General features: G+C 43.1%; 1 protein-coding gene across 1 annotated transcript; it reads right to left on the reverse strand.

Moving 5' to 3' along the window:
- Nucleotides 1–622: 622 nt before the first annotated feature.
- On the reverse strand, nucleotides 623–17814 carry si:dkey-16l2.16 (ras-related protein Rab-35). The gene is made up of 7 exons (XM_015976083.3): nucleotides 17675–17814; nucleotides 15870–16602; nucleotides 11114–11164; nucleotides 6101–6224; nucleotides 5895–6019; nucleotides 5568–5692; nucleotides 623–1384 (listed from the first exon to the last, which is right to left on the reverse strand). Exons 2-7 carry the CDS (start codon nucleotides 15922–15924, stop codon nucleotides 1235–1237), a joined length of 630 nt encoding a protein of 209 aa, XP_015831569.1. The 5' UTR covers nucleotides 15925–16602; nucleotides 17675–17814; the 3' UTR covers nucleotides 623–1234.
- Nucleotides 17815–19263: the final 1449 nt, after the last annotated feature.

Raw genomic sequence — 19263 nt, forward strand, 5'->3', positions numbered from 1 at the left:
AGGAAACCAGATCCTCAGAATTATTAAAAAACAAATAAAGCGGTCAACTCGGTGTTTTGTAATATTTTTGTATTTGTGGGACATTCTGACCATCATTCACTTCTCTATCCAGTAAAATAAACTAATCCTGTAATTCCTCCAAATACCAAGATGTACTGCTGCTCTCACCGAAACGTCTTTAAGCAAATGGAAATAACCAAAGAAATTACATAAGCCATCAAGCAGCAGTTTCAAGTTTTAAAATGAATATCCAGAAAATTGCACATCTTAAAAAATCGTTTTATTGAATATTTAGATGCATTTTCCATCTGCACTCAGAGAAACAACCATTTAATCTATTGCTTTATTTGGAACACGTTTAATCAAACAGACGTTTAAATAAACATTTAGAGCTCACTAGTCTGAGTTAAAGGTCTCATTTAGACAGAATTAAGACAGCATGACGTTTGAACTCCTTTAAACATTCAGATTTAGTATCACAGGCTTCTCTTGGGAGTTTAATAGTCATTCTGGGATTAGAAAAACAAACAGGTCTTAGAGTGAAGTTAAAGGAACAACTGGTGGCTTTACATGTTTCTGTCAAAACCTCAGAGGCAAAAGCACAAACATTAGAACGGTCACCCGGAAACAACCCAATAATCCAGCTGCTCCTGGACGTGGGGAAGTTGTTTTATTACTCTAGTTAATCTCACCAGGAAGTTTCACGCTGATCGGTTTCCTAAGAAATGGATCAAAAAGCTTCCGGTTAGGTAAAAGTACTTTTAAGTTTGTATTCACTGCAACAAACCTCTGAACAGAGACCAAACTTCACACAGCTTAATCTGAAGTCGGGTTAAAACGATGCAGATTTTATATAAAGGTCTGAACATCTGTGTTCAGTGGAACTGGACCTCGTAGAGTCCAGAACAATTATCCACAGGGTTCTTTAACGAAGCCTGCTTCTGTTTGGATTTTTAATAACTTGGAAGTTTTGCACCAACACTAAAATCTCAGGTTTCCTCATGAGCAGATACCACGAGAGCTACCGGGAACCCGTGTGTAAGTAACATCTGTATCTTCAGACCTTTCACTAGAACCTGGGAGGAGTTCAGTAAGCATGAAAACCCCAGAATGATCCTTTAACTCCTCCAGTCTGCTGTGTGTGGTCAGTGCTGGAATTCCCTCATGTTTCAGAACTCCTGAGATCCAGAACATCCCTCGTGTGATCCTAATCAATCCAGTGCAGTTTGGGATCTCAGCAGCATTTCTTCCCTCTCTTCCTGCGGTCGCGGTCTCGATGAGCATTGATGTTGACCGTGTCTTTCTCCCGCTCCCGTTCCCTCTCGGCCCGGTCCTGGCTTTGCTTCTTGGCCCGGAGAACCATGCGGGTGAAGGCCATGAACATCTAAGCAAAGAAACAGAACACGGGGGATGGTAAGGAAAAATGAATCATTAACAGAGATGTTTGACTGCAGCAGTTTTTGTTCCACAACATTTTAAAAACATCAAAACCATTTAAAAGTCCAGGTAAAACAGATCCACAAAGCTGTTAAACTCCTGATACAGTCGTGTGTGTGTGTGTGTGTGTTGAAGGGAGGATCCAGGGAAGTGCGGTGGTTCAGCCAGACTGACAAGACAGTCCAATAGTTACTTTTGGTCTGAAACGCGCTATTGGCGGAGGTTTTTAGACAAATGCAAGAGAACCACCATTTATTTTTTGTATCTCCGCTATATTAATAACTATATGTTACAAGATTAAGAAGCATGGGGGGGGGGGGGGGGGGAAGCAAAATACAAAGAAATAAAGATGGGTCAGCAGTTCAGACTGTTTAGGTAAGATGCAATTGACTTTGATTAAATGAAAAGGCTGAATCACTCCAGCCAATCATTTCAGAATTTTAAACAAAGACTACCATAAGTAGTAGTAGTAGTAGTTTGATCCTCGGCTACAGAAGCTTCCTCTTGGCACATGGAATGTCACCTCTCTGGTGGGGAAGGAGCCTGAGTTGGTGTGTGAGGTTGACAGATTCCGACTAGATATAGTCGGACTCACCTCAACGCATGGCTCTGGCTCCGGAACCAGTTTCCTTGAGAGGGGTTGGACTTTCTACCACTCTGGAGTTGCTCCCACTGAGGGGCGCCGAACAGGGGTGGGCATACTAGTTGCCCCCATCTTGGTGCCTGTAGGTTGGGGTTTACCCCAGTAAATGAGAGGTTAGCCTCCCTCCGCCTACGTGTGGGGGACGGGTTCTTACTGTGGTCTGTGCTTATGCACCAAACTACAGTTCAAACTGCCCACCCTTTTTGGAGACCTTGGAGGGGGTGCTGGAAAGCGCTCCTTCCGGTGACTCCCTCGTTCTGCTGGGGGACTTTAACGCTCATGTGGGCAACGACAGTGAGACCTGGAGAGGTGTGGTTGGGAGGAACGGCACCCCTGATCTGAATTCGAGTGGTGTTTTGTTATTGGACTTCTGTGCCAGTCATCGATTGTCCATAATGAACACCGTGTTCAGACATAAAGGTGTCCATATGTGCTCTTGGCACCAGGATACCTTAGGCCGCAGCTTGATGACTGACTTTGTCGTTTCATCTGACCTGTGGCTGCATGTCTTGGACATTCGGGTGAAGAGAGGGACGGAGCTGTCAACTGACCACTACTTGGTGGTGAGTTGGCTCAGATGATGGGGGAGGATGCCGGTCAGACCAGGCAGGCCCAAACGTCTGGCAGAGTCTCCTGTCAGAAGGAGCTTCAATTCCCACCTCCGACAGAGCTTCCAAAATGCGAGGGAGTCTGAATGGACCCTGTTCCGTGCCACCATTGTTGAGGCGGCAGACCGGAGCTGTGGTCGCAGGATCGTCTGTGCCTGTCGTGGTGGCAACCCCTAAACCCGCTGGTGGACACCGGCAGTTAGGGATGCTGTCAAGCTGAAGAAAGAGTCCTATCAGGTCTTTTTGGCCTGTGGGACTCCAGAGACAGCTGACGGGTACCGGCAGTCCAAGCGGAACGCGGCTCGGTTGGCCGCCAAGGCAAAATCCTGGGCATGGGAGGAATTCGGTGAGACCATGGAGCAAGTCTTCCGTACGGCTTCGAGGAGATTCTGGTCCACTATCCGGCGCCTCAGGGGGGAAAAGCAGTGTGCTAACACTATCTATAGTGGGGATGGTGTGCTGCTGACCTCTACTCAGGATGTTGTGGATCGGTGGGCAGAATACTTCGAAGACCTCCTCAATCCCACCGACATGTCTTCCAGTGAGGAAGCAGAGTCTGGGGACTTTGGGTGTGCCTCTCAAATCTCTGGTGCTGAGGTCACTGAGGTGGTTAAAAAGCTCCTCTGTGGCAAGGCTCCAGGGGTGGATGAGATCCGCCCGGAGTTCCTTAAGGCTCTGGATGCTGTGGGGCTGTGTTGGCTGTCGCAACTCTGCAATATTGCGTGGACATCAGGGGCCGTCCCACTGGACTAGCAGACCGGGGTGGTGGTTCCCTTATTTACAAAGGGGGACCGCAGGGTGTATTCCAACTACAGGGGGATCACACTCCTGAGCCTTCCTGGTAAGGTCTATTCAGGGGTTCTGGAGAGGAGGGTCTGTCGGATTGTTGAACCTCAGATTCAGGAGGAGCAATGTGGTTTTTGTCCTGGTCGTGGAACACTGGTTCAGCTCTATACCCTTAGGGGGATCCTGGAGGGTGCGTGGGAATTTGCCCAACCAATCTACATGTGTTTTGTGGATTTGGAGAAGGCATTTGACCGCGTCCCTCAGGCGTGGGTACTCAGGGAGTATGGGGTACCAGGCCCTCTGATACGGGCTGTTAGGTCCCTGTATGACTGGTGTCAGAGCTTGGTCCGCATTGCCGGCAGTAAGTCGGGCTCTTTGCCTGTGAGAGTTGGACTCCGCCAAGGCTGTCCTTTGTCACCGATTCTGTTCATAACCTTTATGGAACGGATTTCTAGGCGCAGCCAAGGTGTGGAGGGCATCCGTTTTGGTGGCCTGAGGATCAGGTCTCTGCTTTTTGCAGATGATGTGGTCCTGTTGGCTTCATCAGAACGCGATCTTCAGCTTTCACTGGAGCAGTTCGCAGCCGAGTGTGAAGCAGCTGGGATGAGAATCAGCTCCTCTAAATCGGAGACCATGGTCTTGATTCGGAAAAGGGTAGAATGCCTTCTCCGGGTCAGGGATGAGGTCCTGCCCCAAGTGGAGGAGTTTAAGTATCTCGGGGTCTTGTTCATGAGTGAGGGAAAACTGGATGGTGAGATCGATAGGCGGATTGGTGCTGCATCTGCAGTGATGCGGGCATTGTACCGGTCTGTTGTGGTAAGAGAGTTGAGTCAGAAGGTGAAGCTCTCGATTTACCGGTCGATCTACGTTCCTACCCTCACCTATGGTCATGAGCTTTGGGTAGTGACCGAAAGAACGAGATTGCAGATACAAGCGGCTGAAATGAGTTTTCTGGGAAGAGTGGCTGGGCTCTCCCTTAGAGATAGGGTGAGAAGCTCGGTCATTCAGGAGGGGCTCGGAGTAGACCCACTGCTCCTCCACATCGAGAGGAGCCAGTTGAGGTGGCTCGGGCATCTGGTCACGTTGCCTCCTGGACGCCTCCCTGGTGAGGTTTTCCGGGCACGTCCAACCGGGAGGAGACCTAAAGGTAGACCCAGGACAAGGTGGAGGGGCCATGTCTCTCACCTGGCCAGGGAACACTTGGGATTCCCCCTGAGGAGCTGACCCAAGTGGCTGGGGAGAGGGAAGTCTGGGCCTCTTGCCTTAGGCTACTGCCCCCATGACCCGACTCTAGATAAGCGGATGAAAATGGATGGATGGATGGACTACCTTAAGTAGGGAAATGATTGGGAGTTGGCTGCTTTAGTCAAATCTTGATGACATCATGTGAATTCTCTATGGGATACATTTTATGCCAAAAGGATCAAGCAAAAATAAAAATAAACCAGTCTCACACAAAATATACCAAAATAAAGTAACAATAAAGAACACTTCAAAACCAAATGTGAGTTTTAAAAGGAAAAAAAATCACTACATACAAAATAAACTAATTCATAAGTAAAAGTTTATAAAACAAAAGATTTATTTTGGCTTTTCATTTTATTTCTTTGACGCACCTTTTTGATTCTCACTTAATTCTGCATTACTCAAACTACTTAGGCTTTTTCTGTTTTTTTAAGGGCATGCAATGGTTCTGCTGACAGCTTTTTATCATGAGAGACAGTGATATTTGAGAAGTGAAAAAAGTTTATGTTTTACAGTTTTCAATAATTGTTTAAACAAAATTAGGCAGGTGCATAAATTTGGGCACTGTTGTCAGTCTATTGCAGTGGTCCTCAATAGGCACGTGGCCCCCGAACCCCATGCATAAGTATAAATATTTAATGATCAATTCCTTCATTTTATTTAAACAACTTTTTTTAATTCACATTTACTTCAGAAAACAGTTTGATAACTAACTATGGCAGCCATACTGATAAACATCCAATGATCACTTTCTAAGAGTTTGTTATGTGGTTAAAGAGATATTTACACATTAGCTGACACACTCATATTTACGTGTGGTTTTTTTAGTACTAGGGATGAACTCTCACCTCTTCTACATTTATGTTTTCTTTGGCACTCGTCTCGAAGACTCGCACACCCACAGTCTCCCCAAAACGCATGGCATCCTGGGAATCCACCTTTTTCTTGGTGGGGTCATCGTTCTTGTTTCCAACTGAAGAATAAAAAGTGTTAAGTCCTGTTGCTCTGGATGGACGTGTACAGTCTCCACAGGAAAAGATTAACACCAACAAAGTTGGTGTGAAACAAAACCAGTGAGTGCCTGCTTATGATTTTTAGGAAGTGCATGACTCATTCCTGTGTTGCACATTAACCACTGTTATCAAAAAGCATTTCCTGTGGAGCAGCCCACCTACCCAGGATCTTGCAGACACTGTCACAGTTCTCCGAGATTTCATTGAGCCACCTCTTCACATTCACAAATGAGTCGGGGTTTGTCACGTCGTAAACGATGATGACTCCGTGTGTGTTCCTGTAGTACCTGTCAGGACGCCAGGAGGACAACTTGATAAAGATGCAGGTTTACATTCAAGCAGAGAAACTAAGAAAAGATGATTGTTACGTTGAGGTGATGGTTCTGAATCTCTCCTGACCAGCCGTGTCCCAGATCTGCAGCTTCACCCGCTCCCCCTCCATGTCCACCGTTCGGATCTTAAAGTCCACCCCAATGGTGGTGATGTAGCTGCCTGCATCAAACAAAATAACAGATCTCAGGGCAAAGACGGAACTAAAGGCCTAGCAGAAAATAGAAGTATTAAATTTGACTTTGCTGTTCTTGAAATAAGCCGTTATAAATAAAACTAGATTTATAAGCTGTATGGAGGACTGAAACAGCAAAAACAGAGAAGTATTTCAATTCAAAAATACTTTATTAATCCCAGAGGGAAATTGATTGCTGTAGTAGCTCAGAACAATGATAATAATCAAGTCAAAGAGTTGTGGTATATTACAATGGCTGTTGGCAGGAAGGATCTCCAGTAGCGGTCAGTGTTGCAGCCAAACTGAAGAAGCCTCTGACTGAAGACACTCTTCCGTTGTTGGGACAGTCTTGTGAAGAGAATGCTCAGGGTTGTCCATCATTTTCTTGATTCTCTGGAGAATCCTTCTTTGCATTATCTTCTCCAGTGGTTCCACAGTTGTCCCCAGAACAGAACCATCCTTTTTTATTAGGCTGTTGAGCCTTTTCAGGTCCCTGCTTCTGATGCTGCTACCCCAACAGACGATGGATGAAGAGATTACACTCTCATCAGACTTGTAGAAGATCTGCAGCATCTTGCTACAGACATTGAAGGACCTAAGTGTCCTCAAGAAGTGCAGTCTGCTGTGTCCCTTCTTGTAAATGGCTTTGCTGTTCTTTCTCCAGTCCAGTCTGTTGTCCAGGTGAACTCCAAGGTATTTGTATTCCTCAACCACCTTCACTTCTCCCATGATGGAAACAGTGTTTGACGCCACCCTGTTTCTTCTGAAGTCTAAAATCATCTCCTTTGTTTTGTTCACATTCAAGGTCAGATGATTGTTTCCACACCATGCCAAAAAGCGCTCCACCAGCTCTCTGTACTCCATCTCTGATACACCAGACAACTGCAGAGTCATCTGAGTATTTCTGTAGATGACAGACTTGTACTGGAAGTCTGAGGTGAACAGGGTGAAAAGGAATGGTGAGAGTACAGTCCCCTGTGGTGCTCCAATGTTACTGATCGCCTGGTTTGATGTGCAGTTCTTCAGCCTCACAAACTGTGGTCTGTTTGTCAGGTAGTCTTTAATCCAGGCGATAGCTGAGGCCCCCACCTGAGTCTTCTGGAGTTTCTCGCAAAGTACGTCAGGCTGGATTGTGTTAAATGCACTGGAGAAATCAAAGAACATGACCCTCACAGTGCTGCCTGCTTTATCCAGATGACAGTGGATTGGTTGAAGCAGCTGGATGATGGCATCTTCAACTCCAACTCCATGGCGATAATCAAACTGCAGCGGGTCCTGATATGTCCTAGTTTGCTTATTCAGGTGGACCAACAGGAGTCTCTCCAGGACCTTCATGATGTGGGATGTCGTCGTCATTGACTGATGGGCGAGTTTTCTTTGGAACTGGAACAAGGCAGGATGTCTTCCACAGGACTGGAACCTTCTCCAGGGCCAGGCTGAGGTTTAAGAGGTGCTGCAGAATCCCACAGAGCTGCTCTGCACAGGCCTTCAGTACCATGGGGCTGACACCATCTGGACCTGCAGCCTTGTTCCTGTTCAGTCTCTCCAGCTGCATCTTCACCTGACTTCTAGAGATGGATAGGTGGGAGGGGGAGGTAAATGGGGCAGCAGCATCTCCTGACTTGGTTGAGGACAGATCTATAGAACCAGAAGAGTCCATGACTGTGTTAAAGGACATAAGAGCTGGTGTGTGACAGGAAAATGTTGGATCAGAGGAGGATGGGATGTCTGATTGGCTGGGGACAGGCGAGAAGGATGCTGGGTCTGTTCCTGAACTTAACCCATTGAAGAACTTGTTCAGCTCATTGGCTGTGTCCAGGCTGCCATCTGCGCAGTCCTTCCTCTGCTTGAAGCCTGTGGTCTTCTTCATCCCTGACCAGACATCTCTGATACTGTTCCTCTGTAATTTGTTCTCCAGCTTCTACCTGTATGCCTCCTTGCTGTCTCTGATCTTGATCTTCAGTTGCTTCTGTATACTCCTCAATAATTCCCTGTCTCCCTCCTTGAAGGCTCTTTTTTTCTCATTTAGCAGATTCTTCAGTTCACTGGTGATCCAGGGTTTGTTATTAGCGAAGCATCTCACTGTTCTGGTGGGTATGATGTTGTCCACACAGAAGTTTATATAGTCAGTGACACATCCAGTCATGGCATCAATGTCCTCTTCATATCCTTGGCAGAGAGTCATCCAATCTGTGGTCTCAAAACAACTCTGCAGGGCTTCTTCAGCGTCCTGTGACCATTTTCTCACAGTTCTTCTCGTCACAGGTTGCCTCTGAACAAGTGGTTTGTATTCTGAGCAGAGAATAACAAGATTGTGATCCGATTGTCCCAGAGAAGGTCTTGTTTTGGACATGTATGCATTCTTTACATTTGTATAACACAAATCCAATGTCTTGTTTTCTCTGGTGGAGCAGCTGACAAACTGTTGAAATGTTGGAAGTGTAGCAGAGAGCGAGCCAGGCATGATTAAAATCACCAGATATAGCCACAAATGCATTGGGGTGCTGGGTTTGTAGCTTAGCGACAACGGAACTGATGGCATCACATGCATTTTCAGAAATGGCTGAAGGTGGAATATAAACGGTTGCCAAGACAACACTGGTGAACTCTTGGCAAATAATATGGGCGACAACTTACTGCCAAGAGTTCAACATCTGGGCTGCAGAGATGACATTTCACAGAAACATGACCTAGATGGCACTTATGTTCAAAGCACTTATGTCTTCTAGTTTGTTTTTTTGAGTATTTAAAGATAATCTGGACACATGAAAACCAAGTTCACATTTCTTTATTGTTATTTTTGAAATATCAATCCTCTGAGTTTCACATGAAGGCAGAGCGTGAAGACAGTCTACCTCTTTTTGTTTTTCCTGCATTAGCCACTGTTAGAAAATAGATGAGGAAATGCTCGGATCAGAAAAGCCACTCAGATCTACGTCATAATGTAAAATTAACATTCATGAACTGACCCATCTCGACTTACGGCAGGGATGAAACAGCGGAGAACATCTAGGCTAGTAGAAGCTAACTGTTAGCATTAGCAACTCCAACACAGAGCAGAACTCCTTCAGGCTTGTGTTATTTTTGGAGATAAAACATCAACGTTGCAAAGCAAAGAGTCAGTGGTGGAGTCGCGTTGCTGTTAGCCAATCAGAGGAGAGATGTCCAATTATCAGGAAATAAGAGTCCAAATTCTGTCGTCTTCTGCTCACCTCTGTTCTAACAAACTTGTTCTTGAAACAGGAGCACCAGAGACTGACTCACAAGGCATTTATTTATACTAGAGACACATATGTTGGGGGTAAAAAAGTGAACTTGGTCTTTAAAACTTTTATTTCAGAACATTCCAATAAATCCAAGGGGATTTCTAAGCATGCCAGAACAGATCTTATAAACTAGGGCTGCACAATATATCGAAAAATTATCGTCATCACGATAACAGGACATGCGATAGGCCCATCGCAAAGCACGTCAAAAACGGTGATAAATGTTTGGTTCAACATTTCCATCCGTGTCATACATCAACTTTTTGTAAACCAGCTCAGTTTTTTATGCGGAAGTATTATTTGACCAATCAAATGTAGCCCTTCTGATATGCGGCCAATCAGATGGGTCCGTTCACGTAATACGCCCGGCCCCTATGTAGACCCTTAGGATGGAAAGCAACACCCGAACTGAGTTAGCGGCGCCGTTCCCTTGATTGTCATGCTGGCTCAGATTAACGAACGCACTTTGTGCTGAGGTTTCTGGATTCAGAGCTGCTTTCAAATGTGAACGTGAGTCCGCTCGGTGTCGTGAATCACTTTTACCGGGCTGACTCCGACACGTGCCGGTGAACCAACCCACCTCCCTCCATGTCGCTAGTGTTCCACCAGGTGGTGATGTTAGCCCCAGGCTCCGGTTAGCTTCCAGCTAAAAGGCTACAGCACTCTCCTCCCAGTCCCACCCTGCTAAAGAGGGCCTGGAAAAGTTCCCCCACACATCAAAGTGATTTTTCATTTATGAGCTTTATAACCTTGTTAATCAGGATAGTTGATTTGCTGCTACACATAAACTGTCAGTCAGAAGCTTTGCTAGCCGGTTATCTTAAGAGGAGCTAGTTCAATTTGTTAGCTTGTTATCAGAATCATAGCTGCAGTTTCATCATCTGAGCTGCTTTTTAAGATCTAGGTAAACTTGTTCAATTTGGGGTTAAAAACAAACGTTTTCAACATATTTTCCATGTAGTTTTTTGCCAGTTCCTCTTCTGAAAGGTAGACAATTGTTTTTCTCTTTCCCTCAGAAAATCTTAATATTCTCCTAGTTTGGCCCAGCACAGTTCACTTCCCAATTACAGCAACAGCCTTATATCATAACCACATAAGTGGAGAAAATGTTCAGTAGCAATGAGAGAATTTGCTGTTGCATTTAAGTGATGTTAACTATTATTTAACATTTAAACTTATTTTCTGATTTTTTTATTTATTCAAAAACCCTGGTAAGGGATGTTTTTCTGTATTTGGAGCATCAGAAAAAGTTTTATGGTGGAGGTGATGTTTTAAAGTCACTGAGAAACTGCATGCATGCAGTTTGTTGTTTTGCTGCTAATACAGTAGCAGGTGCAGCTGCATATTTTTGCAATAAAAATGTTATGTTGTAATGGAATTCATGCATTAGTTTTTGTTTGCTTCGAACCCAGAGCAGACGTCACACGCCAGACGACATCAACACTGCATACTTTAGTATTTGTTCATTTATCGTGAGTAATATCGATATCGCAATATTAAGCACTGTTATCGAATATCGCAGGTTTTCCTAATATCCTGCAGCTCTACTATAAACCCTTAAGTTCAGATGTTGGGACTTAAAAAATAAGTGAATAAGTGTCACAGCTCACCAGAGAAGGAGTTGTCTGCAAACCGAAGCAGGAGGCTGCTTTTCCCCACATCTAAGAGAAAAAGATCAGACTTAGATTAGGGAGTGAGTAAAACCAGTTTTTTCTCTAGCTACATTCCAGTCAGACCAGACCTTGTGGCATCCTCAGGAGGGGGGATTCACTGAGAAAAGGGAAATGATAGACTTAAATAGGGAGAGGTGACTAATAATGTTTGGTTTCACTAACTGATCTGAAATCTGAAACATCTTCCTGAAGCCTGGTTTTTATCCAACTGCTCAACAGAAACTATAAAATCAGACCAACGGACAGATTTTGTCCTACAGCGAGGAAGATGGCCGATGGTGACCTATCGGATCTGCAGCGATGCTATAACCATCCCTGTGACGATGAATACAAACATAACATTACTTCTTTAAAAGATTGACAGTACAGATCATTCTTACATTCATTTAAATAAAAAAACAGTAATTTAACTGGTCAGATTGGTCTGTTAACTACTCGAGTTGAAAAACAACAGGAAACTCTGCACTCATCACAAAGTAAGGACCTGCTGCTGCACGTTTCTACATGTTAGATTATTAATCATCTAGCTGATCTGTGGTTCAAACACAGGAAATGTCTTCAGAAGCATCCCTGAGTGGAGATGTAGGCCTGCTGAAAGGTGTTCCTCTGCAGGAACACATTCACATGTTTCATCTGTGAAACTGAATAAAACATCAGAGGAGCGCATTCATTATCATTAAAAGAGGAGGTGGAGAAAAATCTGAGCCAGTCTGATAGAAATCATCTGATTTTATCTGAAGAATTTCTGACTTGAAGTGACACAGAAACTTCCAGAGAACAGCTGTGATAATCTGACTCCAACAGTCTTAAATGTGACCCGCTGTCGCCTGAAACTAGTTTCTTGTGAAGGTGCAACTCCATCACCTGTTGGTGAAAGAAAACTCAAACTCAGGGCTGGTAAAATGGTGTGTTAGTTATTATCAGCCTCTCACCACATCTGTTATGCACAAAAATCTAAAAAGCATTTACATCCTGCACCTCTGCTGTAAACTGAACCCAAACATGTTACGGGTGTGTCTTGTTATTCCTAAAAAACCTCAAACAGATGCGGCGACATTGTTGAGCTGGGCTGTTTCTACGTGTTTGTTCTGCATTACTGCTTCTACTCTGCAGCTCAGCTGTAGGGAATAAAAACAGCAGATGTCAAAGTGAAGAAAACTGGATTTAAACAGGAAATGGTTTCATTTTTTTCTCTAGTCAGAAAAGAGAACCCCAAAAATAAATGTTATGAATCAGTATTAACAAACGTATAACACAATTTTTACCATAAACGCACAAGAGAGAATCTAAACCTCAAAAATGTCCTTTTAATGAACAGCAAAATATCCAACAGTTTTCACAATCCCTGAACTCATCATAGCTCAACTTATTCACGCTAGCAATGACAGACCTGTGTGGAAAGTTTTACTTCCAGAATCATTATTTATAAAATAGTCAAAGATGAAAATTCAATGCAAAATCCTTCAGACAATATTTGAATAAAACCATTTGATTAAATGTTTCATTTGTCTTCTTCAACTGCTTATTTCTCAGAAGGCTGACGGGCAGCTGGTGCTTAACTCCAGCAGTCACTGAGACGGTGGACACCCTGGACAGGTCTCGGTCAATCACAGGGACACACTCACTCACACTGAGGGACAATTTAGAGTCAAACTAACATGCATGTTTTTAGTAAAGGAGGAAACTTAAGCAAACCCAAACATGCAGCCAGGATTCAAACCTGGGAACTTGTCACTGAGATGTTACAGTGCTACCAATTGTGCCACCAAGTTGCCATTAAAGAGGTCCTTCACTCATATTTGAATACATTTGCAGTGGTCATTAGCCAGGTGAACTAGACCAAATTCTTGCCTTGCAAAGTTTATATATTCACATATATAGGATGGCTTGCCAGGCTAGTGATCTATAGCAGGAATGAATGCCTTTTAAGTCGTATTCTGGCATTGAAAAAGCTCTGGTGCGTCTTTTCCTGCACAGAGAATTCAGCCAGAGGAGAAAGTAGCTTTAGACGACAGCATTTGGACACTTATTTCCTGATATTTGGACATCTCTCCTCTGATTGGCTAACAGCAGCACGACTCTACCATGGATTCCATTTGCTCTGCAACGTTTATTTTTTTATCACAAATAAGTCTGAAGTTGTTCTACTGTGTGGTGGAGTTGCTAATGCTAATGGTTAGCTTCTACTAGCTGAGACGTTCTCTGCCGTTTCCTGGATGCTAAACCAACAACAGCCTTCCCCGTTGTGAGTCAAGATGGGTGAGTCCATGGACGTTAAACTCCGGACCATCCTAGACAAATCTCTTTAAATTAATTGTGACAAAAAACGGTGAACGTGAGGTTGATTTGCAAGTCTGTGGCCATCTACAGACCGGCTCTGTGACAGCTTAATGAGCACCCTCATGACTAAAGTCCGCCTCTAACGGTCTTCAAGCACTGCTTGAAAACCTATAATTCCTGTCTACGATCGACCAGTGGAAATACACAAAGGGAATGACGCAAACAACTAGTGATGGGAGTGCAACACGAGAGTAGAATTAGCAACACTCCTTGTTGGAGTTTGGAGTCTAATAAAAGGAAGTGTTTAAACGGTGGGGCCTTTTCAGCATTGTGGTTTGCTCTCTGCTATTAGAGATGTATGCTCTTCAGCTAGGTGTGCTCATGACGTAGCATGTTCTGCTAGAGTGAGACGTTGTGCAGTCTGACTCACTGAAATCTATCGGAGTACAGAGTGCCATCTTTCTGTAGTTCTCAGTGTGACATGAGCAGTCCTGTACAACAGCTGATAAATGCACAGTGTGACCCAGGCTTAAGTAATAGTGTGACATAGATCTGTCAGGCTATTCTAATCCTAGAGTTTTACAACTCTAGTTTCAAATCAGAAGCTAATGAAGATGGTAGACTACTTACAAATTCAGCCTGCATAAAAAAACTCAAGAGTGATCGGTCATTTTCAAAAATAAGTTAAAAAGTTTTTCAGTGAAGGACCATTAACAAAAATCTGGTACCTACAGGTCCTAAAAAAAAAATTTGCATATTGTGATAAAGTTCATTATTTTCTGTAATGTACTGATAAACATTAGACTTTCATATATATTAGATTCATTACACATAACTGAAGTAGTTCAAGCCTTTTATTGTTTCTAATATTGATGATTTTGGCATACAGCTCATGAAAACCCAAAATTCCCATCTCAAAAAATTAGCATATCATGAAAAGGTTCTCTAAACGAGCTATTAACCTAATCTTCTGATTCAGCTAATTAACTCTAAACACCTGCAAAAGATTCCTGAGGCTTTTAAAAACTCCCAGCCTGCTTCATTACTGGGTAAGACTGCCGACCTGACTGCTGTCCAGAAAGCCATCATTGACACCCTCAAGCAAGAGGGTAAGACACAGAAAGAAATTTCTGGACAAATAGGCTGTTCCCAGAGTGCTGTATCAAGGCACCTCAGTGGGAAGTCTGTGGGAAGGAAAAAGTGTGGCAAAAAACGCTGCACAATGAGAAGAGGTGACCGGACCCTGAGGAAGATTGTGGAGAAGGACCGATTCCAGACCCTGGGGGACCTGCAGAAGCAGTGGACTGAGTCTGGAGTAGAGACATCCAGAGCCACCGTGTACAGGAAATGGGCTACAGGTGCCGCATTCCCCGGGTCAAGCCACTTTTGAACCAGAAACAGCGGCAGAAGCGTCTGACCTGGGCTTCAGAGAAGCAGCACTGGACTGTTGCTCAGTGGTCCAAAGTACTTTTTTCGGATGAAAGCAAATTTTGCATGTCATTCGGAAATCAAGGTGCCAGAGTCTGGAGGAAGACTGGGCAGATGGAAATGCCAAAATGCCTGAAGTCCAGTGTCAAGTACCCACAGTCAGTGATGGTCTGGGGTGGCATGTCAGCTGCTAGTGTTGGTCCACTGTGTTTTATCAAGGGCAGGGTCAATGCAGCTAGCTGTCAGGAGATTTTGGAGCACTTCATGCTTCCATCTGCTGAAAAGCTTTATGGAGATGAAGATTTCATTTTTCAGCACGACCTGGCACCTGCTCACAGTGCCAAAACCACTGGTAAATGGTTTACTGACCATGGTATTACTGTGCTCAATTGGCCTGCCAACTCTCCTGACCTGAACCCCGTAGAGAATCTGTGGGATATTGTGAAGAGAAAGCTGAGAGACGCAAGACCCAACACTCTGGATGAGCTTAAGCCACTATCGAAGCATCCTGGGCCTCCATGCCACGCCGCATTGAAGCAGTCATTTCTGCCAAAGGATTCCCGACCAAGTATTGAGTGCATAACTGAACACAATTATTTGAAGGTTGACTTTTTTTGTATTAAAAACACTTTTCTTTTATTGGTTGGATGAAATATGCTAATTTTTTTTTAGATAGGAATTTTGGGTTTTCATGAGCTGTATGCCAAAATCATCACTATTAGAAACAATAAAAGGCTTGGACTACTTCAGTTGTGTGTAATGAATCTAATATATATGAAAGTCTAATGTTTATCAGTACATTACAGGAAATAATGAACTTTATCACAATATGATAATTTTTAGAAGGACCTGTATAGTTGGAAATAAATCAGAATCTGACTAAATCGGTATCAGATAGGTAAAAAAAAAAATCAGTTTCAGACTTTAAAACCAGAATCACTGCATTTCTACTTTATAGAGTTTGAAACAGTCAAAATGTACTAACTGGAATCTCCAATGATGAGCAGCTTGAACAGGTGATTGTAGTCTTTTCCTGCCATCTAAATGGCCTCTGTTTGACTCTCCCAGTAAAACCAGTTTCATAGGAGGTGGTCGTCCGTTTTTCCAAGAGCTCATGCGGTTTGTGTTCACGCCCACCTCCGAGTGTCTCTCGCTCACAGCCGCTCTACAGTTTGTCCACAGAACATCATCCTGCTGCCTGATTGCCTCATTTCCAGTTGAATCTGTTGAACTTTGTTAGGCTTTGCACCACAGTTTCACTTCAGAAGTTCACTTCACCCCGTTGGTTCAGAAGTGAAACTGCAGCACCAGGAAGAACGTTCAGCATGTTTAGGGAGCTCAGTGCTTATGATTCATGCTCAAAATCCACAACCAACTGCATGTTTCCACCTTAGTTCTAGTTCCACCCTACTGCAGGGGATTTCCAGTTCGTGTCCGCACCAGCTCCTGGGATGCAGGGAACAGCAACTAAAACATCTTCAGGTCTCCATGACAGACGGATTTTTATGTTTTCACACCAATCGTAAATCCAATCAATGCTACATCCCTTTAAAAAATCTGCAGAAAATTGGTGTTTCACTTTTCCTCTTCAGAATCCTCGGTTTGATTCCTTTATTTCATGTTGGCTTTTTCTGGTGGCTGGAGAAAAAAATCATTCATTCCCTCTTTTTAGGCACAAAGGGGACTCTCACTTCAGTTCAGCAGAGGACGAAAAGGTGCTAAACAAACACAAATAGGTAAAAAAAAAAAAGGAGAGAAGTTAGGCTGAATTATTGTGATACTGATTCATTTTTGAGACAATGTGCATCCTGCCTCCCTGGCTGATTCTCCATCAGCAGCTGAGTCACTAAATATAACTTCCTTCTTCAGCTTTACATTCTCATCTTGCTTAGCTTTAACATTTGCTGTGATGATGGCAACAACAACATAGCTAGAGGTTTGGGTTCATTTGAATAAAGGCATAAAACATTTAAAAATACCCTTTTAAAAAAAACAAAGTTTTAATAACATTTCAAGTGTTTTATGTGCTGAGCTGTAATCACTGCTGGTGTTCCATTAAATATCTTCCCCCTTGGAACCACCTCTAATCCACGAGGCCAGAGGTCCGACAGCGTGAGAGTTCAAATGGTTTTAATTTTCATGGCCCAGCTTTTGCAGACAGCAGTTTAGTTAACTAATAAAATAAAAGCTAGGCTAATGGTAACGCCAGACGAACAAATCACAGCTTTACCTATTCGTGTGCTCATTTTCTTTCTTTCGTTCTCTTAAGTGTTTTGTTTCTATAAAATGGCTAAATGATGCAAGACCATAAAAGTATTGATTAGCTCCGACTGGTGCCCAGGAGTGATCAATACATTAAAAACACGAAATTAAAAACACGCTTAATGTACCATCTGAAGTAGGTACTCATACATCTGTGACGTGTTTTACTGGATGAGTAATTTAATGGAGACGTTTCTGAATGCGAAACTGTTTAGTTCATGGTCACAAGTTTTTGCTGTAGTGTGGAACTAACCAATGGGTGGTCGCGCATGAGCAGTGTTAGACTACATAATAAATACTTAAAACACGTCTGTAAAAAAAAAACTAAACAGATAATCTAACTGGATTAACAAGGAACCGCGGCTCTACAATAACCCGTGTCTAACGGAATGCCGTTTTCGGTCATGAAAGAAACGTCCAGATTTTTCCCGACTGGAATGACGGAGTCGGGCCCTGAACCTGGCATGTCAGGAAACTTCTTACTCCGAGGTCAAACTCTGAGCCATAGAGTAAATGAATATGCCTTACTTTGGTCAGCTTGTGGGTTTGGAGCTCGGACGGTGGGTCATGTTTCCAAGCTGGCTGTGGACGCTGGTTTCGCCTCGGTGGAGCCTGCTGGGACGGTGCTCGCCTCTCCGGTCACAACGCCTCTTCACCGCCGTGCGGCCACACCTGATTGACGGCGCTGATGAGCCACTAGCATCTGATGCTGCCTTCAGGCGTGTGGGAAAATCCGGGACTGAAGCACCATCGACATAAATATACGGGGCAATATGTATATATGTCGATGGGCAATACACATGTTAAAAAGTTGTTCAGTTATTTTCTATTTTAAAATCACAAAAGGTAGCCTATCTAAGAAAACTTTTGGATGGATAAAAAGCATTTAACATTTTAAAATAAATAGCTTTGGCTTCAGGAGAGGTCAGTAAAGAGACACCGAGTTAGGAAGTTAGGCATAATTTCCTTGAAAAGTTTCCTTTTCAACTGAGTTTCAAAGTTAAAGGTGCATTATGAAAGAATATAGTGATAATTTCCCAAAAGAGTCTAATGTTTCAGTCATTTTGAAAGGAATGTTATACTGAAGTATATTTCATATCCAGTTAGGTGAAGGGACTGTCAGTTTTTCTCCATTCAAATCAAAAGAAGGAGGGTTGTAACTAATGGGCCAACAATAGTAATTTAACGATGTCCAGCAAAAAAGTAACCAAATTTTACCACAGGATGTCTTTTTCATTTCATTTATTCATAATGCACCTTTAAAGAGAGCTGTCCAGGCCCAGAAGTCACCAAACCTGATTGAAATAGAGATGTTTTGTGAAGAAGACTGGTCCAGAATACCTTCAACCAGAATCCAGACTCTCATTGAAGCTACAGGAAGCGTTTAGAGGCTGTTTTTGATTCAAAAGGAGAATCTACTAAATACTGAGTGAATTTCTTTTTTGTGGATTAATTTAAGCACCTAACTAATTTTGTGTAAACAATTATTGCACATTTTCTGTAAGTCCTATAAACTTTGTTTCACTTCTGAAATATCACTGTGTGTGTCTTCTTTATGATATATTTGAAATGCTTTTATCCTATTACCAACAATTTATAATTTAGGTTTACAATAACTCAGTGTGGGTTTTTGCATGTTATAAAATACTCCACGGAGAGTGAACAGATACCTTGTCAAGTTTTCAGTGACATTGCACAGAATTAAAATTGATTGCACAGAAGTAAAATGTGAAATCTGTGGTATTGTAAATGTTATAAAATTGCCAGTTATTTGTAACAGCAACTTGATGTTAACTCATCTGTTAGATCAGAACTAATCTGTTTCCTCAAGCTGAGGACAAATACAGAGCCGTCTGCTTTAGGTGAGATAACAGGCGTTTTTAACTTTTCCATTAAAAGATGTGAACTCTACTTCTCTGAGGCATCGTAACAGGGCAGTGGCGCCACCTGGGGACCAGGGGGAGAAATGACCAGCTTTACATGCAAGATAGAGAGGCCCACAAAAACTAAGTGATAATTTTTCCTTCATCTGACTTCTGTAAAAAAACAGAAAAGTGAAATAAGCCGGAGGATAATTCACAAACTTTTATATGCTATCATAAAGCACACAATCTACT

Source organism: Nothobranchius furzeri, chromosome 5 (assembly GCF_043380555.1).
Source record: "Nothobranchius furzeri strain GRZ-AD chromosome 5, NfurGRZ-RIMD1, whole genome shotgun sequence".
NCBI lineage: Eukaryota > Metazoa > Chordata > Actinopteri > Cyprinodontiformes > Nothobranchiidae > Nothobranchius > Nothobranchius furzeri.